This window comes from Panthera onca, chromosome A1 (genome assembly GCF_046562875.1).
Source record: "Panthera onca isolate mPanOnc1 chromosome A1, mPanOnc1 haplotype 2, whole genome shotgun sequence".
Lineage (NCBI taxonomy): Eukaryota > Metazoa > Chordata > Mammalia > Carnivora > Felidae > Panthera > Panthera onca.
In genome coordinates, this window is record NC_138339.1 from 148,751,610 (window position 1) to 148,771,945 (window position 20,336).

At 56.6% G+C, this 20,336-nt stretch overlaps 2 protein-coding genes across 2 annotated transcripts in view; one reads left to right on the forward strand and one right to left on the reverse strand.

Annotated features, from left to right (window-relative positions):
• Nucleotides 1–310: 310 nt before the first annotated feature.
• On the reverse strand, nt 311–10,255 carry MGAT4B (alpha-1,3-mannosyl-glycoprotein 4-beta-N-acetylglucosaminyltransferase B). The gene is made up of 15 exons (XM_060636431.3): nt 9,844–10,255; nt 4,607–4,792; nt 4,381–4,521; nt 4,157–4,290; nt 3,719–3,765; nt 3,335–3,448; nt 3,034–3,109; nt 2,787–2,901; nt 2,315–2,445; nt 2,065–2,172; nt 1,752–1,945; nt 1,275–1,353; nt 1,105–1,192; nt 908–1,020; nt 311–812 (listed from the first exon to the last, which is right to left on the reverse strand). Exons 1-15 carry the CDS (start codon nt 9,938–9,940, stop codon nt 789–791), a joined length of 1,647 nt encoding a protein of 548 aa, XP_060492414.1. The 5' UTR covers nt 9,941–10,255; the 3' UTR covers nt 311–788.
• SQSTM1 (sequestosome 1) overlaps nt 9,700–20,336 on the forward strand; it is a 217,658-nt gene continuing 207,021 nt past the window's right edge. The window contains exon 1 of the mRNA XM_060636416.3: nt 9,700–9,791. The gene's annotated coding sequence lies outside the window, so the exon portion shown is untranslated. The remainder of the gene's footprint in view (nt 9,792–20,336) is intronic.

The window sequence follows — 20,336 nt, forward strand, 5'->3', positions numbered from 1 at the left end:
TGGGCTTGAGAGGCCGCCTCTGGAGCAGGCAGTTGGGACGGATGATGGAAGCTAGGGGGCGCCTTTGGCGGGGGGGGGGGGGGGGGGGGTTGAGATGGTCCTCAGGAAGCAGAGGCGGTTTGGGTCGCCAGGCCCAGGATTCCGCGCCGCCTCCACCCGGGAGTTACCGACCCTGCGGCCTGGGCCCTCTAGGAAATGCGGTTGAGAGCTGCACGGAGGGCTGAGATGGCAGCGGGCAGGGGTGGCATTGCCAGGCACCTGGCCTCCCGCCACCAGCGGGAGCTTGGAACACTCACATGGGAGGCTCGCGCTTCATTAACCCTTTATTACAAGTCACGCTCTTATAGAAGTATATGTGGACTTACGTGAAAAAATCAAATGTATCCAAGAATAAAAAACACAGCACATAAAGTAGTATATGCATTCCAGTGTTCGCGCCGGAGACAGCGGGCGCCCAGGAAAAAGCTCTTCTAAAACGGCCTGGCTCAAGCCGGCCGGGTGCAAACGGTTCTGGGCGGCACAGGCCGGCCTCAGGCACAGTGTGGGGGCCGCCTGCCTCCTCCCGCGGCCGGGCGGGCGGGGGCAGCACCAGCTCCTGGGGCCTCCGGGCCAGCGGCGATCCCAGGCCTGGGGATCCCAGGCTTGCAGAGCGGGGAGCGCTGGGCAGAACCCCTCAGGCTTGGGGCAGCGATGCCTGGCCCTCCAGGGGCAGTAGCCACAACATCCCAGGTCTCCCAGGTCTCATGGGCTTCATGGCCAGCCAAAGTGCACCCTCAGAAGCCCTCCGCTTAGTCGGCCTTTTTCAGGAAGATCTATAAGAACAGGGTTTGGGGTCAGCTGGGGCCTCAGAGTTCAGCCCTGGTCTAGCTACTTTGACCAGCTCCCTGTCCTGTGCCGTCTAGCTTACCTCGCTCAGAATGACCCACACTGGAGAGTCTGTCTGGATGGAGAGGCGCAGTGCTTCCAGGGGGCCAAAGGCTGGGTCCACCTCACCTTCTGCCACACCCTTGTAGAAGGAGCCTGAGGGAGGGCAGCGCTGAGAGATTGCCTCCAGACCCCAACTTAGCCTACTCCCCCCACCTCCACCTGCCCCCCTCCACTCACCTATCTGGAGGTAGCCATCAGGGCTCCGAGGGTACCTCAGAGTGGCTGAGCGGCCCTCCTGAAGGGCCTCCTTGTCTGACTGGGGGTTCTGGGAGCAAAAGAAAGGGGCTGAAGCCAGTGGCTGTGGGAGGGGCAGGCGTCAGTGTATATCCATACCCCATCACACTCACATCAAACGGCAGCACCTCCACGGATGTGTTGAAGAGCTTGTCCTCTGGGTGCTCAATGTTCCCGCTGCGGAAGAAGAACCTGCAGCCAGACAGGCCTGTGAGCTGCTGCAGGGGTGGGGTGCTGCACTGGCACACTGTCTAGCAGACCAAAGGCCACGCCTGGGCCAGGAGTGTAGTGGGTGGGCCCTGGCGTCTGAAGGAGTCTGGGTACCACCTGGGGCAGCCACTGGGCTGTGCAGGGCAATGATGGTGATGGGCCAGTGTCACAGAACTCCTGTGGGCACTGCCTGACTTCAAGTAGCTGCCACTATGAACCCCACTTTTCAGATATGGAAACTGAGGCATGGTGAGGTTAAGTGATTTGCTGGGGGTGCTCACAGAGGGGCATGTGCAGGTCCAGAAATTTGTAGTGAGGCCTGTACCCTGGTGGCTACCCTGCCACTCCCCCAAGGCAGAACAAGGGGCACTGGTACTGACCGCTCAAGACGCAGCGGCTGGAAGAAGCGGAAGCGGATGAAGTCCCCTGCAGCAGGTGTGAAGGCCCAGAAGAAATCCTCGCGCAGGTAGGCCTTCTCCAGGGTGAAGTGCTGGTATGTCTTGAGGCTTGTGCTCACCTCGGCCGGTGGGTTCACATGCTCCTTCCTCAGCGCCTGCTTCCCAAAGTCCTTGTCCTGACACCAAGGAGGGACAGTGGTGCTAGGGAGGGCCCTGATCTTGCCCTGCCTCCCGCTTGCCCCACCTGGGCCTGGGCTCTGCCTGTACCCAGCCAGTCCCTCGTAGCACCGCCCACCTTCAGTTTCTGGATCTTGCCCGCCAGTGAGGAGTGAGTGCCTACATGCTGGAAGAGGGATGGCTTGAAGCGGATCCGAAGGTTGGCCTTCTGCCGGTCACAGTGCTTCTGCAGGGGGAGGGGGACGCCCTAGGGCTCAGCTTGGCTCTGCTGTCTCCCCGTGTCAGGTGGCACGTGGACACGGACATATTCCATGCTGGAAGCCATGTACCCCAACCGCCCCCCCCACCTCTGTGCAGCCCCCGCTCACCGCATCCTTCTCGGGGTTGCAGACCTTCACCCACAGGATGTGATCCAGGAGCCAGTCAATGGGCTTGTCCCGGTAGAACATGAGGATGAACTCCACAATCAGGCTCAAGTCCAGCGACTTGAACATCTTCCCTGGGGGTGGAAAAGTGTGCTGGGTGGGCAGCTCTGCCCTGCCCTACTTCCTCTTAATCCCTGGCGGGGGGGGGGGGGGGGGGGGCGGGCGGAGGGGAGGGTCACCAAGGAGGTTCCCACAGCAAGCTCTATGGCCAGCTGCAGGCAGGTGCAAGCACAAGGGGGCAGCCAGGGGTAGTGAGCCCCGACATGTGGAGGCACAGGGAAGGTGAAAACAGACACTCCTGGCAAAGCTCACAAGCATGACCCTGTGTGGTACCAGGGCCATAGGAGGCAGAGGTAGGCTGGACTGAGGGGCCCTGGTGGGGTCAATGGAATGGGGTCGGGCAGGGGGGGCACACCAATGAAGCCCAGCTGGGAGAACTCCAGGATCATCCAGTCCTCAGAAGGCTGTTGCAGGGCGAAGTTCTTCATGGTGCTCAGGTAGTTTGGCTTGGCAACAATGTCATCCTCCAGCTGCACAGTGGTGGGCAGAAGGAGGATCCAGACTCAGGATGGGCATGGGGCATGGTGGGGCTCACCACCTGGGCCCAGCCAGGGTCCAGGGCTGGTGGGGAGGGGGGTGCAAAGCAGGGTCTCAGTGCTGACCTGCACGTAGTAGATGCCTTTGGACTGCGCATACATCATGAGGAAGCAGTAATCGAGGTTCTGTTTGGTCCTCCACCTGTGGGGTAGGGGCTTCGGGAGCTCAGACCCCTCCACCTCCAGTGTGGTTACCACAGAGGCCACTGGGTGGGTTGGACCCCCCATCCCAACCCCATGTAGGGGGCCTCCAATGGATAAATGGAGGCACTGCAAGGAAGTGCCTGGGTGACTGGCACCAACAGACTGGGTTCTCAGCACAGGTGGGTGGGTGGCTGGGGCCCGGGAGAGGGGGGAATGCTAGTACCTGACTCTCTCCTTGGGGTCCCCAAAGGACTCTCGGAGGCGGGAGAAGTCAGGGTAGAAGTGGGGGGAAGGGGAGATGACCTCCAGGAGCCCAGAATGGATCTCCGTGGGAAACCTGGGGGAAAGGAAAGGCGGGTGGGTGTGCAGCGTCCAGGCACCAGAGTTAGGGCAAAGCCGAGCTAGCCAGACCCTGTCCCTTTATTAAGGCCCACCAAGCAGACACTGCCCAACACCACACCCATCCTAGAAGCAGTCAGGCTCCAGAGGGGCTAGGCCACCTCTCTGTACCCACCCTCTTTCAGCTAAAAGGAGAAGCAGGCACTTGCCTGCCCAGCACCCTGCAAAGCCCTCCCCGCACCAGCTTTATTGGACTGCCAGTACTCACAAGGCTTTGATGTTCTCTGTCACCACCGAGGTGTACTGTGGGTCAGTCTGTGGGGAGACCAAGAGCCCTCCCTAAGCCTGGCTTCAGCCTGGCCCCAAATGGCTTAGGGTCAGAAGCGTGCAGGCTTCAGATGACCCCATGCACAGAAGTGAGCCCCCCATCCTGAGGGCCGAATAAGTCTGGGCCTGGGGACCATAGTGCCTCACAAAAAGCTGTACCTGGGGCCTCAGGGGTGGGGCAGCCTAGGTAACTGGGATCCACGAGGCGGCGCTAAAACTTGTTTCTTTTTTTCCCTTCATAAATTTGTGAATGAATCTGACAGTTGAACTTCTGGTAAGTTTTTTCCTCCAGAATGTTGCTGTTTTATTTCTCCTTCTTGTTTTGTGCCGTGTGTTCTCTGAATGCCCCCACCCCCACCCTGTACCCCAGCCCACTCGCCTCTGCGATCAGCACCACGATGACCGAGTCCTCCTTCTCCTGCGGGCTCAGCTCCGAGATGAGCGAGTGCAGCGTGTCTGTCAGGTACGAGTGCACCTCCCGCCGCACGCTGGGGATGCCCATCACTACCGACACTGCAGAGGCGCGGAGATTGCATACTGGCTGGATGCTGCGACCGCCCCCTCCCATCCCCGCCTCTGGCCCCTCTCGGGACCCGCCCCTACCTCCAGTACGGCCCTGGCCCACGCGCACGGCAGGTTGCAGGCTGCTTTCCTTGGCCAGCAGGTGCGGCAGGTGATGGAAGACGGTGGGCAGGTGCAGCACGTGCTTGTGCGAGACGTTCCACGGCTTCAGTCGTGGATCCTCTGGGTGGGTCGGGAAGGGACGGCTCAGACCAAACGGCCTGCGATTAGCCCCGCCTCCCCTGCCTCGTGTGGCTCCAGCGCTCACCAGTCAGGCGGCCCCAGGTGCGATTGCCCTCCCCCTCTCGCAGCGCCTGCCTCTCCGACACAGCCCTCTTGATCTCGTCCAGCACCAGGTTGAGCTCCTTAGAGCGCTTGAGGCTCTCCTGCTCAGCCGCGTGCAGCCGGTCACGCAGCGCCAGGAACTCCCGCTGGTACACGTCCACCACATCCCCTGTGGGTAGTTCGCACGCTGTCACCAGGGGGCAGCCAAGCACTGACCTACTGCCCCTCGAGTGAGCCAGTACGCACATTTTTGTGCCCATCTGTGCGATAGCCCATCTACATCTGTTCTTGTGCCTGCCACATGCCAGGTCCGGGGATGGAGGGGAGGAGGCGTGTACATTAGGGTCACTCTGAAGTCACAATGACACTCACACCGTGGGGAGCAAAGTCTTCACTGGAAGGATTGGTCTTCTTCAGTACTCTCCCCCTACCCTTTTGTCTTCACCTTTGAGGAAACATCTGAGGAAAGGCTGCAGGATCACTTCCAGGTCGGCCAATAGACTGAATCCTCACCTAGTGGCTCCCAAAGCCCCTTCTCGCTTCTTCTTGCAGCATCTGCTTCTTCCAGAAGATGGGATGCCCAACATCCCATCCACGGCACAAGGACCCAGCTCTCTGTCCTTTCCCTCTCCCTCCTCTCAGCCTCTCTCCTCTGCTCCCCACCTGTGTTCACAGAGCAGATCATAGGCTGCCCCAAGGCCCTCTGGGGATAGCCCTCTCCAGACTCTCATTCTATCCTCCTGATGGGCCCCAGGACCCATTCTGCACTAAGCACCAACTCTGGATTCTCTGTCTCACTCCAGCCCCAAGAGGTAGCTGCTGCAGTCACGGTCTCCAGTGCTCAGAGGAGCAAATGAAATTGAGGGACTAGTCCCGGGTCACTCAGTGAGTTAGCAGGAGAGAGGGAACAAGCTCTGGATGCCCAGAGACCCACTTCTCTGGAGACCTGTACTGGACATGTGCCACATCCAAGGGTCTGCATGCCATCCCGAAGCAGCACAGAGGTGGGGCTTCCTGACAGTGGAAAGGGCTCTGCAGGGTGCCAAGTACCTAGCTCCCCTGGTTTGGCAGGGACCAGTGAGCAAGGATGAGACATCCCTGCCTGTGGCTGGTGCAGCCAGGTCCCGCAGGGCTGTGCACACAATGTCTTTTCTAATCTCGGGTTTGCCCTCTTTAGTTGCCACCACATACAACTCCTTTTCCTTGTCTCGTGTCTGTGCCTTTGCTTGTGCCATCTCTTCTGCCTGAGATCCCCTCTTCTCTTGAAACCCATGCCAAATGAAAACCCATGTAACCTTCAAGGCCTAGTTTCAAAGTTCAGTTTTCAAGTCCGGGAAGCCTTCCAGAACTCCCTTCCCATCCCTAGGCAGCTCTTCTGTTCCTTGATCCCTGGTGGGGTCGTAGCCCCCAGAATGCCCTGGGATGGTGTTGCCACCCCAACCCAGCTATGGGCACCAAAGGTCAGGACCAAGGCAAAGTTATGTCATCTCAGGACACACCCCCTTAAACTGCACAGGGCAGAGGTCTAAGTGGTAAATCCTAGGGGAAGAGGAAGCTGTGGGGGTGGGGTGGGGGTTTGAGCCAAACAGACCCTCCCTAAGGCACTCTGCATTCATCAGCTCGTCCCACAGGGACATCCCTGGAGGGGGAGGGAGGGGAGTCAGGTTACAAGATCTGTGAGGCTCTGCGCTGGGTTCAGTGGCCGGGTTACCCTGGAAACCTGACCCCTTGAACGGGAGCCAGCCACCCCCAACAAACACCCACCCAGCCAGCCTAGGGTTGGGTGGCACCAGGCGCCAGGAGTGTCCTCCTCTGGGGCAGATGCTCGACAGGACAGGAAAGGGGGACTGGAAGTGCCGAGGCCCCCAGGAGGGAGTTCTGGAGCTGCCTGCTCTGTGACATGTGGGGAGGGTGGAGGCCTCACTCCTCTCTGACTGCTGTCCCTCCCAGGCCTTCTCTGTTCCATAGGCTGAGCTCAGTTCAACCTTAATCTGGCAGGGGCAGACAAGCCAGGTGGGCAGCAGTGGCCACCTGAGTCCCCTGGCCACCGAGGACTGGGCCCAGCCTGCTCCCCACCATGGCCTCCCTTCCTAGGGGCCTCCGTCCACCCAGATCCTGAGCTTCCTCTGCTTACCAGCAGGTGACAGGCCCTGGCTCCTGCCCACACCAACCCTTTGTCATTTCCCTCAACACCGTAGGCCCTGTCCCTCAGCAGCCTGCCCCTGCTCCTGCCCTGCCTGCAAGGTCCCCAGACTGACCACTGTCCTTGACTTCCCTGGCTCTGGGGCAATTCTGTCCTTGCCCGTCAAAGCCAGACTCAAGCTGGGTGCCTACCTCCCCATAGGCTGAGCCGGACGTGCCAGGGCTCTGCCAGACCATCCTAGCAACCCCTCCTCACCCCGCCCTGCAACCTTTTTGGGTTAGGTGGCTGGATTGAAGTGTTGAATGGGTGTGGGGGGCGGGCAGCTCCAGTGATGGGAGGGGCAAAGGCCTGGGGAGCCCCTTGCCCCTGAGGGGTGGGACAGAAGTTCCTGGGAGCTAAGGCTGAGCACTTTGGCTTCTCCTTCCCTCCACACCTTCCTGGCCCACGGAGGAGGGGTGGAGGGCCTTGTCCCTGGCGCAGCTGGCCATAGGGAAGAACTGCAGCTGTGGCCGCCCTAGTGTCACCTTTCCCACCCCTCCCCCCACCTGAAGGTGGAGTAATCAGGACACGTGACCTTGGGGACCACAGTCTCCCCCACCCTCTTCCCTCTTGATTGAAAAAGCAGACTGAAGAGCCATGCTGGGCACAGACCCTTGCCAAGTACTTAGGGAAGGGGAAACAAGCACAGAGGGGCACAGGCAGGTGGCAGGCCCAGGGAAGGTCTGCTGTGAACCTGCAGGTGGGGGCAGGTGTTCCTCTCCTCTCCAGGCCTTGCACCCACCCCTCCCAGGAGGTCAAGGAGGGTGTCTGTGGTTGTTGAGGTTGAGGCGGCTGGGATGCTAGGGAGGGTACAGGATGGGCCCCGCAGGGTCTGCTGTTCTCCCTGGTGATGGGCTTGGCTGAGGGCTGCAATTTGAGTGCTAGTGGAGCCGTGGCACAAATCTGGTCAAGGCTGGATAGGACAGTGGGCCCTAAACCTGTATCCAGGGTCCAGCTTGCCAAGACCTAGGTGTCCTTCCTGGCACTTGGCCCTGAGCTTCCAGGAAGCTCCTGCTGCCTCCTTTCTCTGGCTCCCAGCCCACCTTTCTTCCCCATCCGGGTTTCTCTGCCTTTCCCGTATGTACTGGTGCCTGTGCCAGCCCTATCCTAAACCCCTCACTCACTGCAAACTGGAAGCTGGGGTCAAGTCTGGCCTCAGACTGGCTTGGTCTGGCTCCCCTACGCACAGGCCTAACACAGTTGTCTACATGTAAGAATGAGAAGGGTTTGCATAAGAGCCCGGATCCAGCCTTTTCTTGACGCTTCCAAAGCCCTGGCTTGCTCCACTGGGCCCCTTAAAACAGTGATAGCTCTTGACAGGAAATCCCAGGTCACACACCTTGCCCTACCTCACAGGCTTTTGGGCTTCTAAGAGCACTCCTGCAACTGAGCCCAGCACTTCTTTTGCTTGGTTGCCAGCCTCCCAGATACCCCTCTCAGAGAGGGTGGGCCTAGATGGAAACACTGGTATCTCCCCTCACTCTTCTGTCTCTGGAGATTTCATCGCCAGCTAGGCTCCCAGAGAACAGGTTGAGTTGGGGGCCTTGCCCTGGAGCTCCTGACATCAAGCTGAGGGCATGTGGCTGTTGCAAGAGGCACATAGGAACTGCAGCCTGGCTGAGGACAGGACCTGGCACCCTGTCTCATCAACCCACCCACGACCAGACAGATGTGCCCCAGCACATTAGATATGGCCCCACCCTGGCCTCCATGCCAGTCTGCTTATGTGGCTACTCTTCCAAAGGTCCAAAATGCCATCCCCCTGGTGACACACCTACCTACAGAGAACTCTGCCCTAGCCATGCCTGATCTGTGCCAAGCCCTAAGGATCTCCCTTCAGGGCCTCTGGAGCCCTAAGCCCTCAAACCCAAACAGGTTGGCAGATTGCAGTAGACTGGGCTGGTCAGGCAGGAGACAGGGGCCGTTGTGGCTTGGAGGGTCAGGAAGGTTCCAGATACTCCCTCAGTCCTCCACCTCCAGTTTCATTTAGCACAGGGTTGGGGAATAGGGAAGCGGGAGGTAAGAGGGTGGCAGAGGGTCAGCTGGCCTCAGCCTGATCCTGCTTAGACTTCCCGCAGGAAGGCCAGGAGGCAGGAAGGAAGCAGCTTTTCCCGGAGGCTCCCATGCTGCAGGCCCAGTGGACAAGGCCTGTGAGGGCCTCCTCAGCCCTTCACCAAGGCCCCACTCAGCCACAGCCAACTCAGCCAACACCAAGCAACTCCAGCCAGTACTGTGGCCTGTCCCTACCCCCATCCCCAGGTGTGCTGACCTAGCTCAGAGGGCCACAGTGATAGATTGGCCAGCCTGCACAAACTTCAGGTGGGGGGTGGAAGTTGGATGAGACCACACAAAATAAGTTCACAGGTAGCCGGGGCTGGGCTGGCTACTCATGAGGCTGTCCACCGGCCAGACAGCCACAGGAAGGCTTCCCCAGCACCCAGGTTCCTGCAGAGGAATCCTGGGGCCAGATGTCATGGAGAAGAGCTGTGGAGGTCCCAGGGAGCAGACCCCACAGTGGGATGGGGTGGAAAGGTGGTGTGGGGTGGAGGGTGCCGCCTGCATTTCTGGCTGCCCCCTTACACCTGTCTCAGGAACACCGTACCTGCTCCCACCCAGGTGCCTGGAAGGGGTACCTTGGGGACCACCCGGCTACAGCCATCGCTTGACCTTGTGTTCCTGTCCCTCTCTAGAAACTCCAAGGTCCCCGGCTCGCCCGTGGGAGCGACCAGCCCTAGCAGCGGCGTAACTGTACTCCCGGAGAGCGGTCTGGGGTCCTGGGCGCCGCACCGCGCATCCGCTGACCGCTCGGCCCGGCGGCCCAGCCCAGGCCGGAGGAGAATTTCGCTATTCCGGCAGCAAACAAGTGGGGGCGAGGATGGGAGGGGCGTCCTCCCGCGCCGCCCGGGCGGGGAAGGGGCGCCTGCGTCGGCTTCCGGCCGCCTCCCGCGGCCACTGGCCGGACCCTGCTCCGGCGGCCAGCACCCAGGTGAGCCCAGGTGTGGGACGCGGCGCGGGGCCCGGCGGGGGAGGGGGCTCACCTTTCTGGCCGCTGAGCGCCGCGTACCAGGAGAGCGAGAGGAAGGCGCACAGGCAGAAGAGCAGCAGCGTCAGGAAGGTGCCATTGCGGAGCCTCATCTCCTCGGGTGCGCGGCGGGCGCCGGCGGGGCCGAGGCCTCATGGCCCGGGGAACCGGGGCCGGGGCGCGGGGGCCGGGAGGCGGCGGGGGCCCCGGCCCCGGGGCGGGGAGGGGCTGGGGGCCCGGGGCCGGGCGGGGATGCGGGCGGGCGGCGCTGGGGACCCGGCCGGGCGCAGCGCTGACTGCTTCTTCGGGGCGCGGGGCTGGCGGCGCGGGCGGCTTCGGCTGGGCGGCTGGGCGGCTGGGCCGGGCCGGGCTGGACTAGGCTAGGCTGGGCGGCGAGAGCCGCGGCCCGGCCTGGATCCGGGGCCGCCGCGGAGTCGGCAGCGCAGGGCGGGGCGGCCTGGATTTAAAGGGGCCGCATCACCCGCTGCCGCCACCAGCACCACGAGGGGGCGGGGTGGGGTATTAGCGCCCGGGATCCCGCCCGCGCGGCTCGAGACAGTGGCCCCCGCGTGGGCTTGCGCGTCCCAGGCCTCGAGCCGCCACGGGTAGGTCGAGGCTGGGGCCTTCGCCAGTGCGGGTGGGCGGCGGTGGTGGAGGCGCGCTGGGGGCCCCGGACCCCTGCTTCGTAATCTCTCCATTATGAACCCTCCCCACCTCAGATCCGACCCCGCTCCCATTTATTCGGGGGACCCTCAGGCCCCGCCCCCAGGTCTAAGCGGTGGGAGGGGGAAAGATGCGGCTGGAGCTGGTGTTGCCTCGAGGTGGGAGACTGGCCTGAGTGGCCGCTGCCTGCACCGACGCCCACGGGCGCTTCGCCTTCCAGGACCTTTCTGTAGTCAGCCGGATAAAGGCGTGCTGGGGGCCAGAGAGGCGCTCCTGCTCCGCAGAGTGTGCACAATGGGCGTTTTTCAAGAGCGGAAGGAAGAGCCACTGTTGCTTGGGTGTTGGGCACAGTGACCAGTCCAGAGCGGGCCTGGCTTCCCAGGTGGGCGGGAGGCAGGTGGAACAGTAGGGGGATGCTGTCCGAGGCCCCTAATGGTCCAGCGCTTACACCTGAATTCTTTGCCCCGCCCCTCCCTCCTATCCCCTCCCCACCCTCCATGAAACCAGCGAGGGTACAAACAATAAAGGGATTTGTCCAACTGAGGTTCAGGGCAGACATCTGGGGAGCACCCTTGTCCAATTCCTAAGAATCCTGGTTTCCAGCATTGCCTGCGAGCCCCGCCCCATGGGAGAGGCTTTGGCAGGGGACAGGTTTCAGACTGGAAGTCACTGGGGATTTCTCTTTCTCTTCCAGCCCAGGTCCACACCTGGGGCAGGACGTGCTCCTGGGAGCATTGTAGGGTCTGGGCATTAGCCTCTGTAGAGGTATTTATGCCAGGAGCAGGTGAGGCAGGGCCAGTAGCTGAGGTGGGACTTCATCCTGGGGCCTGATTCCAACGCTGACAGGTTGGTACTGCTCTCTGCTTGTAATGAACTTTATGAACTGACACCAGGCCTTGTTGGAATCTTCTGGAGGAAATGGTCTGGTTTTGTGTTCCTGTGGCATCTTCTGTTTGTGGCAGGGAATAATGGTTTTTCATTTGGACGATCAGTGATACAAAGGGTTTTACCTTGTTCTAAATGTGTCTTTAGTTTTTTTTTTTAATGTTTATTTTTGAGACAGAGGGAGACAGAGCATAAGCAGGGGGAGGGGAGGGGAGAGAGAGAGAGACACACAGAATTTGAAGCAGTCTCCAGGCTCTGAGCCGTCAGCACAGAGCCTATCGCAGGGCTTGAACCCACAAACCATGAGATCATGACCTGAGCTGAAGCCCCATGTTTAGCCGACTAAGCTACCCAGGCACCCTTAAATGTGTCTTTAGGTTTAAAAGGAGTTGATTTAAGGAAAATTCTTAAACCAGTAAAAATTAAGGAGAGGGCTCATCCGTGACTAAAGTTTGGGAAGCTCATCTGAGTCCCCTTCCACGTGACTAAAGTTTGGGAAGCTCATCTGAGTCCCCTTCCACCCACACTCCGGCTTTGGGGAGGAAGAACAGGAATTAGGGAGGCCCTGGGATGGGGGTAGGATCCTGGGAATTGCAGGGACTCTGTCAGAAACAGGATTACCTAGGGCCACCATGGTCGAGAAGGGTGGTGATTGACTTTGGGAAGTGTGAGGTCTGGAGTGGGAGGGGGGGCTAGGGGGTATAGGCTGCAGGGACCACACCCAAACAGATGGCTGAGTTGGGCAGCCATAGGAGTCCAGGCTGTGGAAACTGAGGGCAGGCTTTCCAGACCCCCCCAGCCAAGCTGCCTTTCTGTGCCTCCATCAGAATCCCGGGGGCAGGGGCAGGGGGTGGGGGTGGGGGTCCTCTGGGCCACACCCTCACTCAGGGACACACACCCACCACCACGCCCGAATGTCCTGCTAGGATTTACATTGAGGGAGAGAAAGGACATCCCAAAGGAAAGCTGGGTGTGGGGTGCTCAGGGAAAGAGAGCAGAAACCTAAGGGGGCAACATAAACGGGGGCCTGCAGAAGTGACATCACAGTGAGGGGAGGCCCACTGTTTATATATATATATATATATATATATATATATATTTTTTTTTTTTTTTTTTTTTTTTTAAGAGAGAGAGAGATAGAGAATGAACCAGCAGGGGAGGGTCAGAGAGGGAGACCGAGGGTCCAAAGCAGGCTCTGTGTTGTCAGCAGAGAGCCCAACGCTGGGCTCAAACTCACAAACCGTGAGATTGTGATCTGAGCCAAAGTCCAACGCTTAATGGACTGAGCCACCCAGGCGCCCCGGTCTACTGTTCCATAATTCATTAGTCCCTGCATTCATTTGTTCATTCATTCTGCCCACTGTTGTTGGGGAGAGGGGCCTGATCCTGCTGTCCCAGCTCTGGGAGGACTTTAGCCTGCCCCCCACTGTGGCTTCTGCACTCCCAACTTTGTCCTTTGAAACAGGGGCAGCAGTTGCTGGACTCCCCTGGGTTGTCCACTGCTCTCTGTGCCCTTGCAGTGATTAGTGCTTCAGGGACCGCCTGCAGCCAGACTCCCTCCAGGCACCTCCAGGGCTAGGGAGCAGCATCCCCTCACCCAAGGGTTCAGCCCCTGTGCCTGGGGACAGTAACTGATCTCCACCCAGGAGGGAGGATGGAGCCACATGGGCACAGAAAAGTCCTGCTTTCTCCCCAGACCCCAGGCTGTGGGCTCTTCCTTTGTTCTTGCTTCCTACAGAGTGAAAATGCCCTCAGCCCACTTTGCCTTCCTGGAGATTTTCTGGGACAGCCCTTGGAGGTGGCTGGTCCTTCCTTCTTTACCGGGCTGCTGCTGCTTCTTTTTCTTTTAATGTTTATATTTTTGAGAGAGAGAGAGAGAGAGAGAGAGAGAGAGAGAGAGAGAGAGAGACACCACGAATGAGCTGGGGAGGGGCAGAGAGAGAGAGAGAGAGAGAGAGAGAGAGAGAGACAGAGACAGAGGATCCCAAGCGGGCTCCGTGCTGATGTGGTGCTTGACCTCACAAAATGAGCCATGAGACCACGACCCCAGCCAAAGTCAGATCCTTAACCGACTGAGCCACCCAGGCGCCTCCTTTACTGGGCTTCTTAACCTGTGGTCCAGGCTCCCAGATTTGGGGAGGTCTAAGAGTTAAGATGAGAAAGGAAAAAAAAAATCCATCTTTATTTTCACTAATCTGTAACTGAAACTTGGCATTTCCTTCAATTATGAATGGAGGATGCAGAGTCAGCAGGATTAGCAGTACTTGTGACCGTCACACAGAAATCACAGGGATTTTCATATTACAGGCATTGCAGACACCTCCAAATAGTGGTCACACACTACTACTTGGTGTTTCTGGTATTTATTAATCCTGCCTCTGTATCTTATACTTTAATGAGTTAATAAAGAATCATAGGTGGGGTGCCTGGCTCAGTCCGTAGAGCATGTGACTCTTGAGCTCAGGGTCCTGAGTTCAAGCCCCACACTGGGCATAGAGCTTACTTAAAAAACAAAACAAAACACAGGTGTTTCTGTATCATAAATTTGTGTGCGTGTGTGTGTGTGTGTGTGTGTGTGTGTTTAAAGTAGGTTCCGTGCCCAACATGGGACTTGAACTCAGGACCCTGAGCTCAAGAGTTGTATGCTCTATGGACTGAGCCAGCAAAGTGCCCCACAAATTTGTGTTTTTATATTTTGGTATTTATATTTCAATATTAGTACTCCTTTTGCAATGCAATATGATAGGGTTTTGGGGTAATAGTGGGGTTCAGAACTGATGACCAAGAAAGAATTCTTGAAGAGGGCTTTGGTACAAAAAGATGATTTTATTAAGGCACAGGGACAGGACGTGTGGGCAGGAAGAGCTGCACTGGGGTTGTGGAGAGTGACTGCTTATATACTGTGGAGTTGGGGGAGGTAAAGTCAAGAGGAAATTTCTTAAAGTGATTTTCATATGCTAAAGAGGATTTATAGATTACTGGAGGCCTAGTAATTATCAAACTCAGGCTGTTTTTCCCTCTAACAGAGCATTAACATTAAGATGGTAGGGAGTTCCTGGAGATTAGGCTATTGATAAGATTGCCCTTTTCTGGTAATATTACTAAGATGTTTGTAAACTGATGGAGACTCTTATCAGTTTAACTATTTGTTTTCAGTCCTTTCCTTTGTTTTTGGGAAACCAGGAGTGCCTGAGGAATATCACATATGTCCCATCTGGGCTGTGCTAGTTTGTGCTTGGCCCTCAGCTTGCCTTATGGTCCCTCATCACAACATACTTTATTTTAAGGATTTCAAAACATGGTTCTAAGAGATCCTTTGCCTTCTCCAGATGCTAAGGGTCTCTCCACACAGGAGAGTTTGGAAGTCCTGCCGTAAGCCTCACCTCACCCCTCAGCTGGCCCTTCTTTCCTTGGATGCCTCATTTCCATATTCATTCGTAACAAATGTTCTGAGTGCCCACCATGTGCTAGACATGCTTGAGTCACTAGCAACACAGACACATGTGCGTTGACATCTACCTGGTCCCTGCCCTGCCCTGTCCCTGGCCACTTCACCCACTGCTGGAAAGGTAAAGTCCATGGGGCTCTGAAAGCTTACAATAGGGGAAATTAGCTTGTCCAAACACAGTGGGCCTTCCTGGGAAAATGGAGTTAGCAGTATGACCCAGGGGAGGAGGAGGAGTTGCCTCAGCAAAGATGGCCAGGTGGGTCAGCCTATACAAAGGTCTCTACATTTTGAACTGATCACCTACCACAGGCAGAGAGAAAGGACTGGAGAGAGTAACAAAGAAAGCAGGGAGATGAGCCAGGAGCTGTTGTAGGTGAAGGAGTCCAGAATACACCACTGTGGTATGAAAATTATTTTGAGGTGAGAGCATTTGAAAATATGCTTTCCCTTGAACTCCTTTATCTAACAACAAGGCCTCCTAATATATCTCAATTGTCCTAAATCCCCTCCCCTCCCTGGGAGCACCCAGGGAGAGATTGGCTTTTATCACCTGATAAACCCATTGTCTCAAAACCATCATCAATACCTCTCATCTATTCTCCTGAGGACCCATTTATCTTTCCTAAAAGTCATTTGTTTTCCTTGTAAGTACATTCTCCTCTCTGCTTCCCGTATTAAATTGGTATATAAGCCCCCAAATTCTAACTGCCTAGTACTCTAACAAAAATCTTTTTTCTTGCTAATCTGTTTCTTGTCAGTTTATTATTTTTTTTTAAATTTCTTTTTGTCAGTTTAATTCACAGGCCCTAGTTACTGAACCTCAAAGGGTAGAGGAGTTTTCCATTCTGCTTAGATGTCACCATCTGGGGGAGAGATGGTCTGGAAAGACGGACAGGGAGTTGGAGATGAAGAGAAGTAGATAGGTCAGAACAACCTTTAGGAAATTATGTATTGTTGAGGTCAAGAGCACGGACTAGAGACACAGCCTGCCCAGGTTCATAATCCTGGCTGTACCACTATGTGACACACAGGTTGATTAGGGACCATAAGGCAAGCTGGGGGCCAAGCACAAGCTAGAGCACCCCCGCCACCCCCCCCCCCGCCCCCCCGCCCTGGCCCCTGTGGAATATGTGTGATAATCCTCAGGAGCTCCTGGCTGCCCAAGAATAAAGGGAAGGACAGAAAACAAATGGTTAAAGTGATAGTCTCCATCATTTACAAACATCTTAGTAATATTACAAGAAAAGGGCAATCTTATCAATAGCCTAATCTCTAGGAACTCCCTACCGTCTTTTTTTTTTTTTTAATGTTTGTCTATTTTTGAGAGAGACAGAGACCGAGCTTGAGCGGGGTAGGGGCAGAGAGAGAGGGAGACACAGAATCTGAAGCAGGATCCAGGCACAAAGCCCCACGAGGGGCTCGAACTCAGAACTCACAGTGAGATCATGACCTGACCCGAAGTCAGACGCCCGCCCAACTGAGCCACCCAAGCGCCCCAGAGCTCCGTACTGTCTTAATGATAATGCTTTGCTAGAGGATAAAACAGCTTTAGCTTGTCAATAGCTAGGCCTCCAGTAATCTGTGAGTCTTCTTTAGCATACGGAAATCCCTTTAAGAAACTTCCTCTTAGGGCACCTGGCTGGGTTAGTTGGTTAAGTGTCTGACTTCGGCTCAGGTCATGATCTTATGGTTTGTGGGTTCGAGCCCTGCGTTGGGCTCTGTGCTGACAGCTCGGAGTCTGGAGCCTGGAGCCTGCTTCAGATTCTGTCTCCCTCTCTCTCTGCTTCTCCCCCACTCATGTTCTCTCTCTCTCTCTCTCTCTCTCTCTCTCAAAAATAAACCTAAAAAAAAAAACTTCCTCTTGACTTTACCTCTCCCAACTCCACAGTACCAGTCACTCTGCACAACCCCAGCTCTTTCTGCCCATGGGTCCTGTCCCTGTGCTTTAATAAAATCACCTTTTTTTCACCAAAGATGCCTTCAAGAATTCTTTCTGCACCGTCAACTCTGAACCCCAACCACTCCAAAACCCCATCACAAGCTGTGTGACTTTGGGCAAGTTACTTAACCTTTTCTGTGCCTATTTCCCTGGGGTGTAAAATGGGATAATAGGATAGGCTTAATCACCCCAAATTTTAATGCTTTAATGAAGGTATATTTCTCAAAACTATATATCTATCAAAGGTCCTCTGGGAACTTGGCTCATGGTAGTTCCTGCCCAGGCTTCAGGGGTAACCACCTGAACGTTATAGGTTTTCATGACCGGGAGAGTGCTCTAGAAGCTCTGGCATTGGCAAATAAATAAATGCTCCGGCCTGTAAATGATACATGGCTCTTCTCTCACATCCTTGGCCAGAACTGATCACATGAGGTACCTCAAGGGAGCAGGTGAGTTAATATATATAAAATATTTAGAATGCTTCCTGGCATAAGAGAAGTACTATGTGGATATTTTTACTGTTATTATCGGGACACACAACTGACAGGAACTACGGGTGGTTTGAGGGCATTGGTGTGGTCACAGCTGACCCCCAGGTTGCTGGCCTGCATTGAGGTGAGTGTTATTGCCGTTGGGAACCCTGGGGCAGGCATAAGGTGTGATGGTTTAGGACTCTTGTTTACAACTGACAGAGATCCAAATCAACTGGCTTAAGCCATTTTGTGATCCAGCATCAGGCCTGGTGGGACCTAGAAGCCCAGATGCTGAGATCAGGCCTTCATCTCCTGCTCAGGGTCAGCACTGAGCTTGGGTTCCATGCCCAGCCCTGACCCAGGGGGCTACAATGCTCTGTTTGGCCAAACGTGGCTCATGTACCCTACCCTCAATGCTGGGGAGAAATGAATCCTTAAAGGAAAATTTCCATCCAGAAAACGGATGGAAATTGAGCATGGAGACTGGAATAGGGGATGCATGTAAAATGCAGGAGTGAGGGCTGTAACCTTCCTTCTCTTACTGGAACTCTCTAGTCAAGGGGAACTTGAGCCCCTCCTCCAGAACTGCAGACCTGGAGAGTGAAGGAGTGTGGGTCCCTACAGCCCAGTACAGGGGTGGGGGCTATGCCCATGTTAGGTAGCTGTGAAAATGCCCTACTGAATTCTTCCTGCCTGACATGCTTTTAACCACGTCAGAGAGCAAGCCAACTTGGGCATGGCCTCCTGTAGGACCTCTCCTTAGCTCAGGGCCTGCCAGACAGTAACTTCTGGGCTCCACGGACAGTTGGGTGCCCAGGATCCAGCCCCAGCCACCAGGGCTCCAGGGATCCCATTCTCTTGTCTTCTCATCTCATCACATGTGGAAACCTGGAGCATCTCCCACCCCGTGGTCTGTGGGCCAGCTGGAACCTGGCAGCTAGGCAAGGCAGTTGCAGAGTCTTTGCCTGGGCCCCCACAGGAGGGGGCTCCCTGGGACCCCCTTACACAGTGAGCCAGTGCTATTCCAAGGAGGACCCTGTGCCATACCTGCTCCCTAGCGTCACGGTTACAGCGATGTTGGAGTATGTCCAGCACTCACACCACCCCCACGCACCCCACAAACAGTACCTGAGCTCCCCTACATGACAGGCACGGAGACACGGGCAGAGTGAAAGGGGTGCCCGCAGCCAGCCAGGCCTGCCAGAAAGAGGGGAGTTCTGGCTCAGGGCATGTGTGGCCCAGGGCAATGGGGTAAGTACCCCTGGACCAAGAGGAGAGGAGGGGCAGGGAAAGGGGGTGCAGACCTGGAGGTGAGGGCTGTCAGGGCACTGGGACTTTGGAGCACAAGAAAGCCCAATAAATTTCCAGAAGGGTTTTTTTTTCCCCCTAATTTATTTGAGAGAGAGCATGCGCACAAGAGACAGCATGAGTGCCTGCAAGTGGGGGAGGGGCAGAGAGAGAGGAGAGAGAGAATCCCAAGCAGGCTCTGCACTGCCAGCATGGGGCTCCATGTGGGGCTTGAACTCACAAACCATGAGACCATGACCTGAGCTGAAGTTGGATGCTTAACCGACTGAGCCACCCAGGCACCCCTAACTTTTCTAGAAGGTTGTTGATGGGACTTGGGGGAGGGGCAAGTAGGGCCCTGAGCCAATGACCCCAAACTCCTGCCCCTTTTCAGAAAACATAGCTCCCATCTCAGTCATCGTCTGCAAGGGTACGTGGTCTTGTCACAGCCCTCTGTCTCATCATGGCCCCCTCCCCTACACCTCTTGGTTTCTCCGTTGATTCTAGAACCATCCGCTGTCAGGATGGTCCTCTAGGGGCCCCCAACAGTGCTCACTCCAGGGGTAGGTCTGGACCAAGGATGGGAGAGTCCTGTGAGGGGTGGTGCCATTGGATCCCAGCCATGACCCTCATCTGAGCCTCCATCCTGGCAGGTTCCACTTAATGAACAGCCTGAGGGGAACTGCAGTCACCTATATCAGACCACAGGATCTGCTGGGTGAAGTGGGTGTGCTCTCCCTGTTGCTGCAGGGATGGGGGGAACCAGTGCCCCTGCTGGCATGTCTGTGGGGCAAGGACCTGCTCAGTGCTAGGGGCCCAGGGACACATACTTGAGAAAGGGCTGGCCAGAGGGCACCACTAGGGTGGGGTGAGGATGAGGTTGGGTCCAGCCTCCACCCAGGGGCAGTCTGCAGCTCCCTCTGGGGACCCCCCACCTTGGCCTGAGCTCTGGCTGCATGTTCCTTCCCTGCCAGGCATGTGGGACTGGGGTCTCAGCCAGAGAGGTCTCTGGTGCCACCCATGGGGCTTAGTGTTTCTGCCCAACTTGGGCACCGAGCTTTCTGGTATGTCTTTTACACACATGACCTGAATTAGGCGGTGGGCCGCCTTCTTTTTCTCATTCAGTTTTGGTGAGAGCTGTCTCCAGAGCTCACCACCCATGAGCGGCTCTGACAGACGTGGAGGGTGACCCTCAATGCTCCCTTCAGGACCCAAGTGTCCCGCCCCCCGGGGAATGCTGGGCAGGTGGCTGAGCCCAGAACCACTGCTCCTGTCCTCCAGCAGCCATGTGCTCCCAGGTGCTAAGTTAGGCAACTTAGCATTACCTAACTCTCCCAACCGTGACTCTCCGTGGCATTATTCCATTTCCCTGATGACACTTACCTTGAGCCCTTTTTCTTTAGAAACACTCCCAGACCCACCCCACCCTCACCCTGTCATGGTGCCCCCCCTGCCCCTACACTCTTGGTTGGGCCATGCACTTTTGCAGGAAGGGTTAAATGCAGGTAATATTCAGTGTCTGGGGATTTTCCCAAGGGGTTGCTCAGGAAAGGCCTCATGGAGGAGGTGACAATTATGGAGAGGTTGGGTTGCAAGAGGAGGGAGGGAGGGTTCCAGGTAGGGGCAGGAAGGAGCCAGAGGAAAGTCACCAGGTGGAATGAGTTACCATGGTTAGGAACCAAGGGTGTGTCTCTCCCTTGTGAGGGAGAACAGTGGAGCTCAGTGTGAGACTCCCACCCACGAACCACTCTGTTCCTCCATGGACAAACTCAGTCCCTGGACCCAGTGCTGGGTTCTGGAGGGGCCTGATCCCC